General features: G+C 52.9%; 1 protein-coding gene across 1 annotated transcript; it reads left to right on the forward strand.

Moving 5' to 3' along the window:
- Nucleotides 1-361: 361 nt before the first annotated feature.
- LOC115510013 (osteoclast stimulatory transmembrane protein) lies at nucleotides 362-11,906 on the forward strand. Its single transcript, XM_032592735.1, is given in 4 exon segments — nucleotides 362-394; nucleotides 7,295-8,410; nucleotides 11,061-11,464; nucleotides 11,466-11,906. Coding segments are annotated over 4 exon segments (1,977 nt in total). The 3' UTR covers nucleotides 11,890-11,906.
- The last annotated feature ends 5,058 nt before the right edge of the window (nucleotides 11,907-16,964 follow it).

Here is a 16,964-nt window from a genome sequence, read left to right on the forward strand (position 1 = left end):
CCCATGACCAACCCAACTGTATCCGTCGGGGTTCTCCAGAGAAAGCTGAACCAACAGGATGCAAATATGTGGATCTATATGTATATCCAGGAAAGAGCCCAAAGGCAATCCGCTGGCAGAATTCCCTCTCGCTCAGGGGAAGTCAGTCTTTTGTTCTACTCAGACCTTCAACTGATTGGACGAGGCCCACCCCATTAGGAGGGGGCAGTCTGATTTACTCAGACTCCATTGATCTAAACATAAATCTCATCCAAAAAGTCCCTCACAGAAACAGCTAGAATAACGTTTGACCCAATAGCTGGATGCTGTGGCCCAGCCACGTGGACACAGAAATCTCACCATCACACCTACGGAAGCCAGGATGCGGGAGGGCCCTCGGAGGCAGCCCATCCAGGTGAAGCTCCAGGGATCAGGGCAGGGAGGAGAGCGGAGACTGTGTCTGGGGGGGTAAACCGAGAAAACATGGCACGGAAGGTTTAGACCAAATCGGAGCTTGTAATCTAGCGGTCCCTGGGTCTGCCTCCAGCCCATAATCAGGGTCTCTTGCCCCCTCTCGTGAGTTTTAAACTATTAATTGATTGCTAATATTTTAAACTCAGAAAATGTCACGTTAGAACCTAGTTTTGTGCTGCTCTTAGAAAAGAAAGTGTCAGAAGGTCCGGCAACATGGGACCCTATTGCTATCTGGCAACAGTAGTTTGGAGTTGAGTAGTGGTGGTGGGAAAACTCAAGTTGGAGGGTAAACTCTCTTGTTTGCCACAGTCCCCACCCCTCCTTAATGTCTTAGGCTGACTCTCTTCATTTTAATTTTTTACACCTTTATTTATTTATTTTTGACAGAGAAAGAGAGAGAGTGCGAGTAGAAGAGGAGCAGAGAGAGAGGGAGACACAAAATCCAAAGCAGGCTCCAGGCTCTGAGCTGTCAGCACAGAGCCCAACACGGCGCTCGAATCCATGGACGGTGAGATCATGACCTGAGCCAAAGTCGGACGCTCAACTGAATGAGCCACCCGGGTGCCCCAAGACTCTCTTCATTTTATTTATTTATTTTTAAATTTTTTGATGTTTATCATTTATTTTTGAGACAGAGAGACAGACTGAGAGTGGGGGAGAGGCAGAGAGAGAGGGAGACACAGAATGTGAAGCAGGCTCCAGGCTCCGAGCTGTCAGCACAGAGCCCGACGCGGGGCTCGAACTCACGAACCGCGAGACCATGACCTGAGCCAAAAACAGACGCTTAACCGACTGAGCCACCCGGGTGCCCCAAGACTCTCTTCACTTTAAAACACAGGTTTTTAGGAGCGCCTCAGGCTCAGTCAGTTAAGTGTCCGACTTCGGCCCGGGTCATGATCTCATGGTTCATGGGTTCGAGCCCTGCGTCGGGCTCACTGCTCTGTCAGCACAGAGCTGAGAACCTGTTTTGGATTCTGTGTCTCCTTCTGTCTCTCTCTGCCCCTCCCCAACTTATATTCTCTCTCTCTCTCTCTCTCTCTCTCTCTCTCTCTCTCAAAAATAAATAAACATTTTTTTTAAATTTTAAAAATAAAAAAACAGGTTTTTAAAACAGAGTACAAAAAAGGAAGATAATATATCCCCTTAATAAATGTTATACTGATTACATTTCGAGAGGATACTATTTGGGATACATTAGGTTGAATAAAACATCTGATCAAAGTGAATTTCAGTTTATGTGTCTACTAGAAAATGTCTAATTATATACTCGGCCCACATTCTGTTTCTGTTGGATACTATTATCTATTTGGTAAGACTTTAGCCACCTCCCCACATTCTCAGACCGAGGGGGTGGTGGCAATATTCTATGCCCACAGGCTGTACAACTCAACGGCTCCCGTGTTCCACGGACTACTGATTCTGATCGTGGACTGAAGGCTCACCGCTTCCTCTTCCTGTTCTGTCTCATGGTTCTGAATCTTCTACCCAGAAATTCCCCCAACAAAGCTGATTCTATTTTTGATGATTCAGAAGACACTTCTGGATGTGGGATTTGGAGCCAGGCCAGCTTTACAGAGGCAGAAGTGACTGCCTACATGTGCTGAGAAGAGCCAAAAATATCTTCTGCCCCTTCCCCCGCTGCACCACCGAACCCTCAGATCTTACACATTCGTCAGAGGCCTTCAGGAAATGGTCAACATGGTCTTTTAACCGATCGGCTGCCCGGTCTCAGCACACGAACTGGGCGAATGCCAGGGTCTTCCGGGATGGCTCCCCTCGGACCAGCGCGATGCCCTGAAATTTCCTGTGCGAGGGGGACCCAGGCTAGGGATCCCACTTGTGGGCATCACAGAGGCCTGTATTATCAGTGAAGTCTGAGCAGCCTGGGGCTCACGGAGGCCGAGCTGTCAGCCCAGGTCCGAGAAAGCAGGGCAGGAGTATTTGGCTGTTATGCCCTGGGTGCTCTGCATACGTTATTTCATTGAATCCTCAAAGAATCCTAAGAAGTAGGTAGGAGTAGTCTCACGAGAGCAGAGTCCACACAAGTTCAGAGAAGGACAGTTTTCTTGTCCAAGGTCGCACAGCACAGGAAGTGCAAAGCTGGCATTCAAGTACAGACCGACTACCGTCAGCCCGGGGCCCCTGCAGTTCGGAGGGACCGTCAGACGGCTCCCTACGTCAGCCCCACGGAGGCTTTCTGCGGAGGTTGTGAGTCGGGAGCCCTCTTGCTGGCTTCGGCCCACGGGCCTGTTAAGGTTGGTCGGCACAGCGGTCTTTTCTTTTTCTTTTTTTAATGCTGGCTTGAAAAACTTGGAGACTTTTACGCCCAAAATGGGAATGACGGGCATCTTGGGAAACATTGGGAAATCGGGTAATGTCGGACCTTTGTTCAAGGGACCGGAGCAGGGTAGAAGCTGTCCTTTCCGAAAGGGTCTACACGCGGCAGCTCACTGTTGTTTCCATGTGTTCTGCTCTGCCCCTTAGCTGGCTGGCCTCCGCACGTGCATGTGTTTCCTGCTCCCTGCCTGCTCTGTGCATTCCATGTTTGGTGCCCGGCCTGATTCCCTGGAGGGGCTTGCGGTCTGGGAAGGGTGTCAGGCCCTCCGAGGGCCACAGGTGTCTCATTCACTTGTGTGACTATGAGAATGTCACTTCCCCTATCCGGGCCACAGAACAGCCCCCTTCAGACCTGAGCAAGCGGCCGAGGCAACGTGTCCTTATAAAGGAAAATGTGGGGGAGTCTGGAATACGGCTTCACTGGCCCATCCTGTGGGGGTGGAGGCCTGGGGGCGCAGGGGAGGCCTCCCTGGAGGAGGCAGCCTGCTGGCAGTGATGGAGGACAAAGACGCTGGGGGGCGAAGTGTCTGCTTCCGGGCAAGGACTGGCTCTCAGGACAGCCCAGAAGCGTACCTGCCGGACAATTTCTACAGCAGAGCACGTATACAGGGACCTCACACTTATTAAGTGCCTGCTCTTTGCAGTTTCGGGTGCATCTGAAGGTAACCATGAGTCTTGTGAATGCTTCCCTCCACACCAGTAGAGCACAGAGGTCGACCAGTAGACTCTGGAGCAGGACCGTTGGGTATAAATCATGGCTCTACCCCTTCCTGGCTGAGTGGCTTGGTTAAGGGAGTTAATTCTTCGGGGCTCGTTTTCTGAACTGAAGAATGAGATAACTTAGCCAAAGGGTTGTCGGAAAAAAGGATTCAGGGGATTCAAACAGAACTATCGAGGAGCCTGATGCTTAGCAAGCGCTCAGTAAACGTTAACTGTTACTGTTGTTGCTCCCTCTTAAGAGGAGGCAACTGGAACAGAGAGATGAGGTCACCTGCTCAAGGTCGCACAGGTAGGGAGGGAGAGAGCTGTGACTTGAAGCCAGGTGCATGTCAGGCTAAAGACAGAAGGCCAGCTGGAGAGGGGACCAGCTGAGTGGAGAGCCACTATGCGTGGAAAGGAGTCTCAGCCAAGGTGCCAGTGTCTCTGGTGGGTTCCCACCACGCAGAGCTGGGGATCAGGTCCTCTTGGGGCACACAGCTGTGGAGGGTGCGGGCAAGGCAAAGCCAAACGCGGCTCAAGTCCTGGTGTTGCCACTGCTGAGCGGTGTGGCTTCTCTGAGCCCCAGTTTCTTCCTGTGCGAAGTGAGAGCAGTTCCACCTTCCCGCTATCAGGATTACAGACATCGCTTGGGAAAGGCTCTTTCCTCCCACACCTTCTACCCACTCCCGCCTGTCAGAAGAGGAGGAAGCAGCTTGCCCGGCCCTCCGGGAGGTGGGCCCAGGCGGGGCGGGACAAGGTGACCAGGAGGGCTTAATTACGGGCCAAAAAGCAGAAGCACCAGGGTCTCCTAAGTTCTGGAGAATGCAGTTCCCCCCACTTCCTCTCCACCTGCCCATCGCTGCCTGAGCCTGCCCACCCGGATCCACAGCTATTCAGGAAGCATGAAAACAGCTGAGCACCTCGCCAGGACCGGGTAGGTCTGGGGACCCTGGACTCTGGGACCACAGGCAAGAAAACGGCAGTCGGGCATGGCGGGTGCGGGCTTCGGCCCCAAGCTCTGCCATTCCCCGGCCGTGTGACTTTGGGTAAATCTCCACCCCTCCGGACCTCGGTTTCCCCATCTGTGAATGAGAGTCGTGATAACGACTCTCATTGTAAGAACTGACCGAGAAACCGCACGCACAGCGCTTGCCATCACGCTCAGCTCGGAGTAAGCACGCACAGCACGCAGATGCTCTTTGCACAGCAAGGAGATGCATCATGGATCGTGCATCTCCCACAGGCCTTGGCCTTCAGTGTGACTCACAGTGGGCTTTGCTTCCCTTGCCGTTTATATTATTCGCTGTTACTTTAACAGCTGCCATGTTCCGAATACTCCTTACACAGTAGGAGGAGGTTTAGTCCTAAATTGAGATGCCCTCCGGGGCTAGAAAGGCCACAATTCGTCTTCTCTAACTGCCAGTGGGTCCGTGGTGCTGCCCATCTTGTAGCAGTTCCCGGGTTCGTCTACTCTCCCAGCCTCCCCGACCGCTATTTTCTACCCTGTCCTTCTTCTTTTTTTTTTTTTTTTCTAAATTTTTTTTTTTTCAACGTTTATTTATTTTTGGGACAGCGAGAGACAGAGCATGAACGGGGGAGGGGCAGAGAGAGAGGGAGACACAGAATTGGAAACAGGCTCCAGGCTCTGAGCCATCAGCCCAGAGCCCGACGCGGGGCTCGAACTCACGGACCGCGAGATCGTGACCTGGCTGAAGTCGGACGCTTAACCGACTGCGCCACCCAGGCGCCCCTACCCTGTCCTTCTTCTTCAGGCCTGCCCTGCACGGCCTCGTCCAGTACGCTCTCCATCCGTGCGGACCTCGCTTTCCTGCTACCCTGAGCAAACAGAAGCAGTCACACCACAGCTGACACCCGCTGCGTGCAGACACCATTCTAGACGCTTGCGGCGTATCAGGGACACCAAGGAGCCACTCGCTGCCCCGGTGGCACGGAGCTCCAGTGACAGATCACAGCCGATGCAGTACTTACTACGTTCCAGACACAGAGTGGCCCTCTGAGGTCCTACTCCACGACACCATTTTACAGACATGAGTCCCGTTGTTTATGCAAATGAGAAAACTGAGGCCCGGAGGGATTAGAAACCTTGACCAAGGTCACACGGACCCTGAGTAGTGAGGCGAGGATTTGGACCCAGGCAGTCTGGAGGCCACGCCCTTAATCATTGCTCCTTCCCGTGTCGGAGGAACTGAGATGTACGTGCCCACACTTTGCCCGTCCATTCACGGTCATCTGAGCCCGTGTCCTCTGCCTTCCCATCTGCTACATGGGATGACCACCCTGCTCTTTTCTGAGACCCGCCCTCAGATTTTGTGCTGTCGATCATACCCCCTGCCCCCACCTGTGAGCCTCCCTTTGTCCACGCCCCCTCTTGATTGGCAAACCTGCTAGAGTCTCTCCCATCCATGTCCCGTCCCCACCATCGGCCACGGCACCATTTGTGTGCCCCTTTATTGCAAAAACGAGTCAGAAGAGTTGTCGGGACTAGGGTCTCACATTCTTCTCCTTCCAGTCTCTCCTGGGCCCACTCTAGTTGGGTTTTGGCCCAAGGTGCCACCAAGCTACACTTGGGCCGTCTCCAAGGACCTCCTCCACATGGCGAAATCCAATGGTCATTCCTCAGCCCTCGGCCTTGTTGACCCATCAGCAGCACCTGACCTATGTGGCCGCCCCCCTCTTCTTGGAACATTTTACTTGCTTGGCTTCCCAGACACCACATCACCTTGGCTTCTCCGCCTCCTTCTCGCCTCCAACCTGTTCACCCTGGAGTGCGAGGGCTCAGTCCTTGAGTCTCTGTCCTCCCCGCTTAACACGCTGTCCTGAGGAGTCGGCTCCTGCCCCCGGCTTCAAGTGTCATCTCTAAATCAACGACTTCGTATCTCATTTATTTCCCGTCTCTGGAAACGACGCCTCGGTGGTGCAGTTGCTCAGGCATCAAACCCCATGGTCATCCTCCACTCCCTCCTCCTCCTCGCTCCCCCAGCCAATCAGACGGCCAGTTGTAGTGGTTCTTCCAGCAGAATGTACCCAGAACCCAACCTCTTTTGACTACACCTCGGCCGTCATCTTTACTGTGGGCTGGATGAGGGCGGGGACTCTTGTCCGTTTCATTCATTCCTGTTTCTCCAATGGTGAGCACACAGTAGTTGCTTGCTGAATATTTTTTTTTTAATTTTAAGCATTTATTTATTACTAAGAGACAGAGAGAGACAGAGCATGAGCGGGGGAGGGGCAGAGAGAGGAGGAGACACAGAATCCGAAACGGGCTCCAGGCTCTGAGCTGTCAGCACAGAGCCCGACGCGGGGCTCGAACTCACAAACCGAGAGATCATGACCTGGGCCGAAGTCGGACGCTTACCCGGGCGCTCCCGAATATTTTTGAATGAATAAATTTAAGGACAGCAGAGTAGAAAAGTTCCTGAGTGGCCAACGGATCCACTCTCCTGCCCCTCCAAATTATAGAGGAGATCTTGAGGCCCGTGGAGAAGGGATCACACAACAGGCCAGCAAGACGGTGAATTCAAGTAAAATAATATGTCTCTCTCCCCATGTTTTTTTCCTCTTTCTTATTCTCTCTCCTCTGCGCTTCTCTCTCCGAGGCTCTTTCATTCCCCGGGGCCGGGCACCCCCACCAAACCGGAATGGTGGACACAGGCAGCCCAGACATTCACCCTCACCTCCCCAGAAACTGCACAGAAACCGGGCGGCTCCCCCAACAACTCCAGTGGGAATAGCCCTAGGGCAGGCTCTGACTGGTTCGGCGCGGGTGGTGGGGGTTTGGGGGTAGCCACGGGGGAAGGGTGCCGAGCCCTGTGGCCAAGGGGTGGAGCCTGTGGCCTTGGGCAGACAGCCAACCCCTCGTCCTCCTGAAAGACGTCCCCCCAATTTCCTTGTGTGCAGGTGGAGGGTCTGGCACTTGGGGCTCCACAAGGCCCTTGTCCCACTGCAGGCTGCCTGGGTCGCCTTCTCTCAGCCTGTCCCAACCAGCTGTGGCCAGCTGCTAACCCAGCTCCTCCTGTGCGGTTCCCCGGCCCTCGCTGCTGCGGGTCTGACGCACCGCTGGCTCGTGTCCTCGCTGCTTTACCCTCCGGGACCCTCGGCCACAGTGGCCACTGTCTGCGGCCTCCTGGTCTTCCTGGTCCTGGGCTTGGTGCCCCCCGCGCGCTGCCTGTTTGCACTCAGCGTCCCCACCCTGAGCACGGAGCAGGGCCGCCGCCTGCTCCTGTCCTGGAGCACCGCCACCCTGGCCGTCGCCGTGGTGCCCAACGTCTTGGCCAACGTGGGCGCGGCCGGGCAGGTGCTGAGATGTGTCACAGAGGGCTCCCTGGAAAGCCTGCTCAACACCACTCACCGGCTGCACACAGCGTCCGGGGCTCTGGGCCCCGCTGGCCACGCGGGCGGCCGGGGCTTGACCCTCCAGGCCCAGGGCAATGGCTCTGTATTCCTGCTTCACATGCTCAGGGTCACTCAGCAGGTGCTGGAGGACTTCTCTGGCCTGGAGTCCCTGGTCCGGGCGGCCGTGCTGGGGACCCAGCAGGTGGTCGCAGGGCTCTTTGTGCTGGGCCTCCTCGTGGACTCCGGCTGGTACCTCCACCGCTACCTGACGGACCTGCGGTTTGACAACGTCTACGCCACACGACAACTGGCTTTGCAGCTGGCCGAGGCCCAGGCCACACGCCTGGTGGCCTCCCCACCAGCCTGGCTGCTCTGGGCCGCCCGGCCGAGGCTGTCCCAGGGGGAGCTGCTGAGCTGTCTCCTGAGGCTGGGACTGCTCACCCTGCCCCTGATGGCCACAGCTGTGATGGTGGCTACAGACCACGTGGCCTTTCTCCTGGCTCAGGCAGCCGTGGACTGGGCGCAGAAACTGCCTGCCGTGCCCACCACACTCACGGTCAAGTATGATGTAAGTAGGGCGATGGGAAGAGGGGACTAGAGTCCTCTAGGAAGCCCCCTCGGAAGGGCTAGGGTGTGTTAACCATTTGATCTGCAACTGAATTTTATTTGCCTTCGAGTCCCAGCCCTTGGAGAAGCTACGGGAACCTGGGGCATTCACAGGCTCCTGTAATTCCCATCACCGCCTGATGCACTGGGCTCCGTTTTCACCCCGAGGACAGGAGAGGGCACAGATACCCAGAGGCTTTAAAATAATTCGATGCCCAAGGTCACTCTTTTCTTAAATGGCAGCAAGTCCTAGTCTCTTTTTCCTCACTTGTACAAAGTGAATCAGTGCCCCTCACCCCACAAGGTTATTGTGAGTCTTAACAAGTGGTAGTTTGTAAAAGTACCCAGGCGCTCCAGGCCACACAGGAGGGGGTTGACACATAGCGGCTATCATTAAAAGCTGACATCTGTATATATCAGACTGTATATATTGAATGATCTAGGCCAGGAGTCCGCCAACGATCGCCCACGGGCCAAACCCTGCTGGCTTCCTGTTTTTGTAAATTAAGTTTTATTGGAACATAACCGTGCCATTTGTTTACGTGTTTGCTGTGGCTTTTCGACAAAGTTGATAGTTGAATCAAGGACTGTATGATCTGTGTATGATCTAAAATAGTTACCATTTGAGTAGTAACATACAAAATATTTACCATCTGTGTACCGTTGGATACATTTATTATCCGATCAAGATTTGTGGTTTTCAATCTTTTGCCAAAAATCTTTTTTTTTTTTTTTTAATGATGAGATCTCACACAAAACTCCACTGCACAAAACCAAAGTTCAGACTCTGAGTGAATAATATTAATGGCTAATATTTATTAAGTACTTATTATATCCTAAGAAAGTGCTTTCTCAAACTGCATGAAATCAATGTAATCAACTTGGGAGGTTATGGCCACTTTTTTTTTAATGAAATCAAATAGACTAGAAATTTATGAGAGTATATTGTAAAGGATAAGGTTGAGGTTTTGTTTTATGACATTTTTCTCTGATCACAATACAATCTGTGCTTGCAAGGTGCTCTGAAACGCGTTTCATATGGGAAGGCGGGGGTCACAGTAAAGAAATGTATCAGGCAATGTCCCGAGGGTGGCACCTGAGTTACCTTATTTCATCAAATCCAAGATGTCATTGATTGCAAATCACATCATCATTTTTATGTGTCATTAGGAAAGAAAATGCTGCCAATCAAACCAAGACGCAATGCCTTCTTACCATTTAGAATTAAAAAATATATACTTATTTATTTTGAGAGAGAGGGAGAGTGGGGGTGGGGCAGAGAGAGACAGAATCCCAAGCTCCATCCCAAGAACCATGAGCTTGTGACCTGAGCTGAAAAGAGTCGGATGCTTAACCGACTGAGCCATTCAGGCGCCTCTTATCATTTAGAATTTTAATTGTATTCATATAAAATAGTTCACTTTTTATTTCACATAGACTTATCTTTTCTCAGGTATGGAAAAAAAGAAAAATGGTGGATTCATTTTGTGACGTTTTCCTAAAACGTCCTTCCTTTCAAGCCTGACTCCTCTGAATGGCTCTGCTTGAGTTCTCAGCGTCTGTGGGTTTTCACCTAATATTACTGGCCTCTGTGCCTTCGAGAGCTGGTGATGCCCCACTATCATTTCCAGCATTTTCCTCTGCCCACTCTGCAAGCTCCGGCCCTCTCACAAAGCGTGAAATGGCACAACTGTGGAACGGGGTTACAAGTCCCATTGCTTGAAAGACACATCTTGATCTCAAAGAGGTTAAAATGTGGGGGGAGAAATGAATCCCCAAACCGACGAAATGTGATAGCTCACTGTGCCTGGCCGAGAAGTTGGCCCTGGGCAGACCAGGATCCAACCCAAGAAGTCTGGCTCCAAAGGTCAGATGGTTAACCTCTGACCTCCCTGCCTCCCCGTGCTGTGCTCCAACATACCCCAAGGGAATTGTAAAGCTTAGGAATAGGCTCAGGGTGTTGGCACTCCCCTTGGCTGGGACTGATCCCCGGGCTGGCCACATGTAACACTAGGGGACCTTAGATTTCCCATATTTTGTCTTTTTTTGTGTGTGTGTTTATTTATTTTTTAAAGACAGAGCACGAGTGGGGGAGGGGCAGAGAGAGAGCGAGACACAGAATCCGAAGCAGGTTCCAGGCTAGGAGCCCTCAGCACAGAGCCCGATGCGGGGCTCGAACCCACAAACCCGGAGATCATGACCTGAGCCGAAGTGGACGCCCAACTGTCTGGGTCACCCAGGCGCCCCAGGTTTCCCATCTTTTCAGCAAGGTTCGTTCTGGGCTCAAGCTCATAGGATTGCCCATATTTGATGAAAAAGACGTCTAAAATATTCACTAGAGGGCTTAGCAAAGAGTAAATGACCAAAGCTCCCGTTTGTTTTCTTTAAAGTATTCTGCTCAGAAACTAATAATGAAAACAGCATTTGTACGGTGCTTTTTGTTTGTCAAAAAGCCTGCCTCAGACTCCCCATCTCATCTGGCCGTCCTCCACCCCCAGGAGGCTGCCTTAGTTCTGCGCCCATTTTGCAGATGAGGACAAGCCTGCACGAGTGGCGGGAGACAGGGGATGGCTGGAGCGTCTGTTGACTTGGCCTTTTTCTCCTCTTTCGAGGCCACGTACACGGTCCTGGGTTTCGTCCCCTTTCTCTTCAACCAGCCGCCTCCGGAGAGCCCCTTCCTCTCTGCTCACAGGTCCTTCCAGTGGGAGCTCCGCCTCACCTCCCAGGGCTGCCGGCTGCTGCCCGCGCAGCGCCCCCAGGCGGCCGCCCCCCTGGCTGCCGGCGCCCTGCAGCTGGCGGCCTGCGCCACCGTCCTGCTGGAGACCTACGCCCGGCGCCTGCGGCACACCGTCGCCGCTTCCTTCTTCTCGGCCCAGGAGGCCAGGAGGGCCCGCCACCTTCACGCCCGGCTCCAGCGCAGATACGACAGGCGCCGAGGCCGGCAGCTGCCCCCGGAGACCCCCTCCTGCTCCTGACACCCGGGCCTGCCAGCCCCCGCCCCGGCCTGGATGCTGGAAGAGAACAGAGAGCAGTAAGGCAGAGGGGAAGCAGCGCGGGAGCCGCACAGACCTTGGTCCTTGCTGTGTGACCTTGGGTGGATCGCTTCGCCTCTCTGAGCCTCAGTTTCTATGCCTGCCTAATGACTGCATAATAACAACCCATGTGACCTACTTTCCACGGACGGGGGGGCAGGGGAATGTGGGAAGGGAGGAATTCGATACTGGGCGCAAAAAGGCCTCGAGAAGCAGTAAAGCATTCTGCACAGTGACCGTCGAGGAAGTGCAGAGACAGCCCCAGGTTCCTCCAGACCAGCTGGGGATCAGTGAAGGCTCTCACCTGCATCAGGGGCCTCCGACTGGCAGATGGAAACTTTGCCTAGCGAGATGTGCCCTAATGCTCCCGGAACTTATTTATTCGCCCCCCGAATCTTCTGAGGTTTAGCGGCCTAACATTTTCTTGATTTTCTAAACGAAGTATTTATTAAATCCTAAGTTAGATTATGTTGCTCCTTTGTTTCAAAATCCTTGGGGGATTTCCCGACCAGGCTTGCCAGCGTTTAGCAAATAAAAATACACGATACCTGGGTCCATTTGAATTTCAGACAAATAACAAATACGGGTTTAGTGTAAGTACGTCCTTGGGACATTCTTATACTGAACATCCTTGTACTAAACCTGCGTTTGCTGCTTATCTGAAATTCAAATTGAACTGAGTTATCCATATTTTATCTGGCAACTGTATCCCCATCCAGGTTCTAGTAAAACCCCAGCTCCCTCCCCTGTGGGCTTGGTATTATTCCCTGTTTTCCCCTCCAGGTCATTCTCTGCCCTTCTCTTTCCCAGGAATCAAAACTCCGTGAATTGCATCACCCCGGCTCCCTTGGCCTCTGACTTCTAGTCGGGCTCAGCCAGTGGGAGTCACTGGCAGGCCATCCAGAGGGGGAGAGGAGACAGATGTCAGGGTATTCATTCCTGCAGCCCTCTGGGCTGTTTGGCAGGGAAGGCATTCCATTACCAGCAGCCACAGCTCCTGTCTGGCTGGGGGGCCCCTCGTCGGTGGCTAGAGATCCCCCTGGGTTCTGAAGGGGGACAGCTTCCAGGGTTGCTGGTTTCTGAAGGCCTCGCCATCCTTCTTCCCTTTACCAAGTCCCCGCCTCTGTACCTTCCTCAAACTCTCTTTAGTTTCTCCCTTTGAGACCACCGATCCTTTCCTGCCAGGAAATTGATGTGCCCTGGGTCACAAAGCCCTGCTCAAGCTAGCCTCTCCCTCCCTCCCTCTGCCCCCCCGGCTGCCTGGACTTCAGCTCCTCAGACACACCAGGCTGGCTTGCACCTCAGGGCAATGCCCTTGCTGTTCCCACATCCTGGAACACGCTTCCTTCACGTCTTGGCATGGACCGTTTCTTTGCATCCTTTGGGGATTGGCTCAAACGTCACCTCCTCGGGAAAGCCCTCTCTGACCACGCTACCTAATATTGCCTTATCCCAGCCAGTCTCACTGCATCACAGGAGTGGGCAAGCTACTATCTGTGAGCCAATTCTGGCCTGCTGCCTGGTTTTGTGACCAGAATTTTATTGGAACATTGCCACACCCATTAGTTTGAGTACTGCCTCTGTCTGCTTCTGCCCTGATGGCAGATTTGAGCAGTCGAGATGGGGACTGCGTGGCTCACAAAGCCGGAAATATGTACTATCTGGCTCTTTAACTAAAAGGTTTGCTGACCCCTGATCTATCATATCAAATTGTTTCCTCTTCTCCATAAACACCCTCATCGATATTCTTTACTATCTTACGTATCCATTTAGAGATTTAGCTACCTCCTTGTTTGTTCCTTGCCGTGTGTTTCATGTCGCCCCGCAAGAGTGTAGACACCATACGATGTGTCTGGTGCTCCAGGGTATTTCCAGTTCCTAACGCAGTGCCTGGTGCAGAGTAAGCACTCGGTAAACATCAGTTCAACGACCAGGTATCTGGAGGTGGGACTGCGCCGCCCCCTCTGGTCTCAGCTCCTTTTCCTGAAGATTTGGGGCTTGCAGCAGGGAATGGTCAGGCCCTGGAGGCAGCCCGCGTTGCACCAAAATTTGTGGCCAAGGGGGAAATGGACAAAGCAGTTGAGAAAGAGTTCCCCAGGCAAGTGTTTGGACTTAAACAGCCAGCGTGCGCGGTGAGTCACCAACCGGGGTTAGCTGAGCCCCCACTCTTGCCATTTTGTCACCCACTCCCCAAAGGGAGTTGTGCTCATCACCGAGGGCCATCGTTGGCCTCACGCGACACCCTGCCGCAACGCAGCTCCGTTCCCACAAAGCTGCCTCGTGGCTTATTTAGGCAGTGGCTCACCCACACGTTTTTTTTTTTTTTTTAAATTGCACAACTAATCCGCGAATCCTTGTCCTTACAAAAGTTAGAGCGGTACAGATAATAATAGCTAGTGTCTGTTGGGTGCTTATGATGTGCTGGGAGCGTGCACAGAGATGCCCGCAATCCGCTCTCACGAGTCGGCGTGGGCTGGCTCTAACATGCCGTTAGATGTGCCCCCAAACTCTGTGAAAAGCTTGATGTACATAACCTTATTTAAACCTCACAAAAGTATACGAGATAGATGGTATTATTCTTATCCTTTTAGAGGTGGAGAAACTGCATTCAGAAAGGTTCAGTGTTTTGCACAAAGTCACACGGCTAGTAAGCTGCAGAGACAGAATTTAAAGCCAGGTAGTCCGGCTTCCAGAGCCCCCCTTCTATACCAAAAGCTCTCTGAGGCAGGCAAAGGGGTCATTTTCATGCCCATTTTACAGATAAGAAGCCTGAGGTTCAGAGAGGATTATGGGATTTTCCCCGAGTCATGAATGCTAATGTTGACCTTTCTCCTACCCAGGGAAGAATCCAAACTTCAAAGAGGAGAGTTGAGGAAGGGGGAGTGCTAATTTCCCTTGACCGCAGCAGTGGGGAGCCCTGGGGTCTCAGGGTTGGAAACTTGGCAATATCAGAAGCCCTCTGCTGGCTGCCACAGGCCCAGCTTTGGGGATGCGCAGCCAAGAGGGAAAGGTTCCAGGTCAGAAGTTCAAGTCCCCTGCTGCCCCCTCTCACTGCCCACCTGGAAATGCCCACGTGACCCTGGAAATGAGTTCGAGGGCTGACTTCCAATCCCCACTCTGGCACTTGCTGGCTCCATTATTAAGAGGAAGGAAAACAAAATCAAAATATCTCTACACTGGGAGACAGAGTCCGTGACCTCTAATCTCTTCAGTTAACACCCACCTTGTTGTAGGGTAGGTGTTCTTGGTTATTTACGGCTGTGAAGCAAACTACCCCCAAAGCTAGGGACCTAAAACAAAGATCTATTATTAGCTCACAGAGTCCTGTGGGTTAACTGCACTCTCGCTTGTGGTTTCTTGCATGGGTGCAGGTGGAGGGGGACAGGGGCTGGGGCCATTTCCAACGGCCTCTGCACTCAGTGTCTGGGGCCACGGGGCTCCTTAAGTGTCCTGGACAGAGCATCCTTGAACGTCTTGCTGGAAAATCGGGGCTCTGGGGGGCCAGAAGCAGCATCTGCCAGGCCAGTTAGGAGCCGCGCTGGAACCGGCCAGCATCGCTTCTACCAAAAGAATCCCAGACTAGAGGGAGTGGAGAAATGGACCCCGCCTCTTGACTCTTGCAAAACAGTACGTGGGACACCTCCCTGCGGCACCCTTGGAAAACCCAGTCCCCTACTGCGGACCCCTCTGGCTTTCAAGGAGCAGAAGCTTTCCTGAATTCGGCTGGCAAGGACTGTCGGGGGGAGGCTGTCTATCCACTTGCATTCTCCAGATGCTACTCCGGGCAAAAAGGGAAGGACAAATGGCGATGATCTCTGTAACATGGCAATGTTATTTTGAGTCAGCCAGAGACACGTGCAAATCTCAGCTCTCATGGGGTGATTTTGAGACACCCCATCGCCTCTTCGGGCCCCTCTTCACTCGCCGTCTGAAGGAAGCCAAGGTGGTGGAAGCAGGTCTGGGAAGCTGCAGGACCACAGACCCACGCCGGGCCCCGCGGCGGGGGCTTCCTCAGGCAGCGAAAACCCAGAGAGGAAAAGGGTTTCCTCTTGGTCACAGCACTGCCACCATCTGGCGGCAGAGGGCGCCCGTGCACACGGCCAACGCGTGCCCCGCGGGCGGCGGCCACAGGGGTTCCTAGGCACCTGGGGGCAACGTCACCCAGCCTGCTTCCTCTGTAGGTGCTTGGAGCAGACCTCATCTGGGAGCTCTTCCCTGACACTGGCGTGGATGGGTGCTCCCCATTTCCTTCACCCAAGGTGGGAAGCACAGGAGGTGAGAAAGCAGCGTAGAGCATGAAATTTGAGGCACTCACTGAGGGTCACGTGTCTGTAGGATCTCTCTGTCTCTCTCCGTCTCTGTCTCTTTCCCTCTCTCCCTCCCCCTCCCTCTAGAACTGGTTACAGAAGATTGCAACCTTCCCAGAAGCCCCCCCAGCAGCAGCCATTCATGACTCATTAACTAGAATTAGCCACTTGTGCATTCCAGCCCAGTCACTGGTGAAGGGTTGGGATTACCAAGACTGGGTGAGATGTTTTTCACATGGTGGGTCACCAACTGTGGATCAGGAACTAGATTGGCAGATTGTAACCAGTATTTCTTTAAAAAAAAAATGAAATAGACTAGGAAAAACCAGCATACATTGCTATAGTAAGTATAAGCATAATTTTGTAGACCTTGTTTCACTGTGTGTGTGTGTGTGTGTGTGTGTGTGTGTGTGTGCTGGGATGCTATATGAAGTGTATTTTTTTTTTGTGGGTACTGGGAGAAAAAGAAAACTGGTGTCTTACATTAATTGTTTGGAATGGGGTTGGTGATGAGCCAGAATGACCATTCCAGTGGCTCTGCTGACGTGTCACTTTCTTGGGGACGCATTCCCTGAATCCTGTACCCAAGCCTCACTGCAGACTAGACATGAACTTAGTGGCATAAACCAACAACCCATGTAATAATGCTCATGGATTGGGTTAAGAATTTGAACAGGACAGTGGGGATGGCTCGTCTTCGCTCCGTGATGTCTTGGGACTCAGCTGGAGTGACTCAAAGGGCCGGAGGCTGGAATCTGGGGGCTTCACTGACATGTCTGAAGTCTGAGCTGGGATGTCCCATCTGGACTGTTGACCAAAGTACCTATAGGCGGCTGCTTCTGTGGCTTGGACCTCTCATAGCATCTGGGTTCTGAGAAGGAGCATCCCAAGAGCAAGCATCCAGGAATGAGTGTTTCAGGAGAATCAAGCGGAAGCCGGTGGCTTTTTATGACCTATTCTCAAAGTCACATAGCACTGCTTAGGTCATGCCCTATCTGTTGAAGAAGTCCCACGTCCACCTAGATCCGAGGGAAGGGAACATAAACCCTACCTCTCATGGAAGCAATGACAAACAATCTGGACCATTATGAAAGACCTCTACAATGGGGGGCCCCTGGGTGGCTCAGTTGGCTAAGTGTCTGACTTTTGATCTCAACTCGGGTCATGATCTCACAGT

Source organism: Lynx canadensis, chromosome A3, assembly GCF_007474595.2.
Source record: "Lynx canadensis isolate LIC74 chromosome A3, mLynCan4.pri.v2, whole genome shotgun sequence".
Classification (NCBI taxonomy): Eukaryota; Metazoa; Chordata; class Mammalia; order Carnivora; family Felidae; genus Lynx; species Lynx canadensis.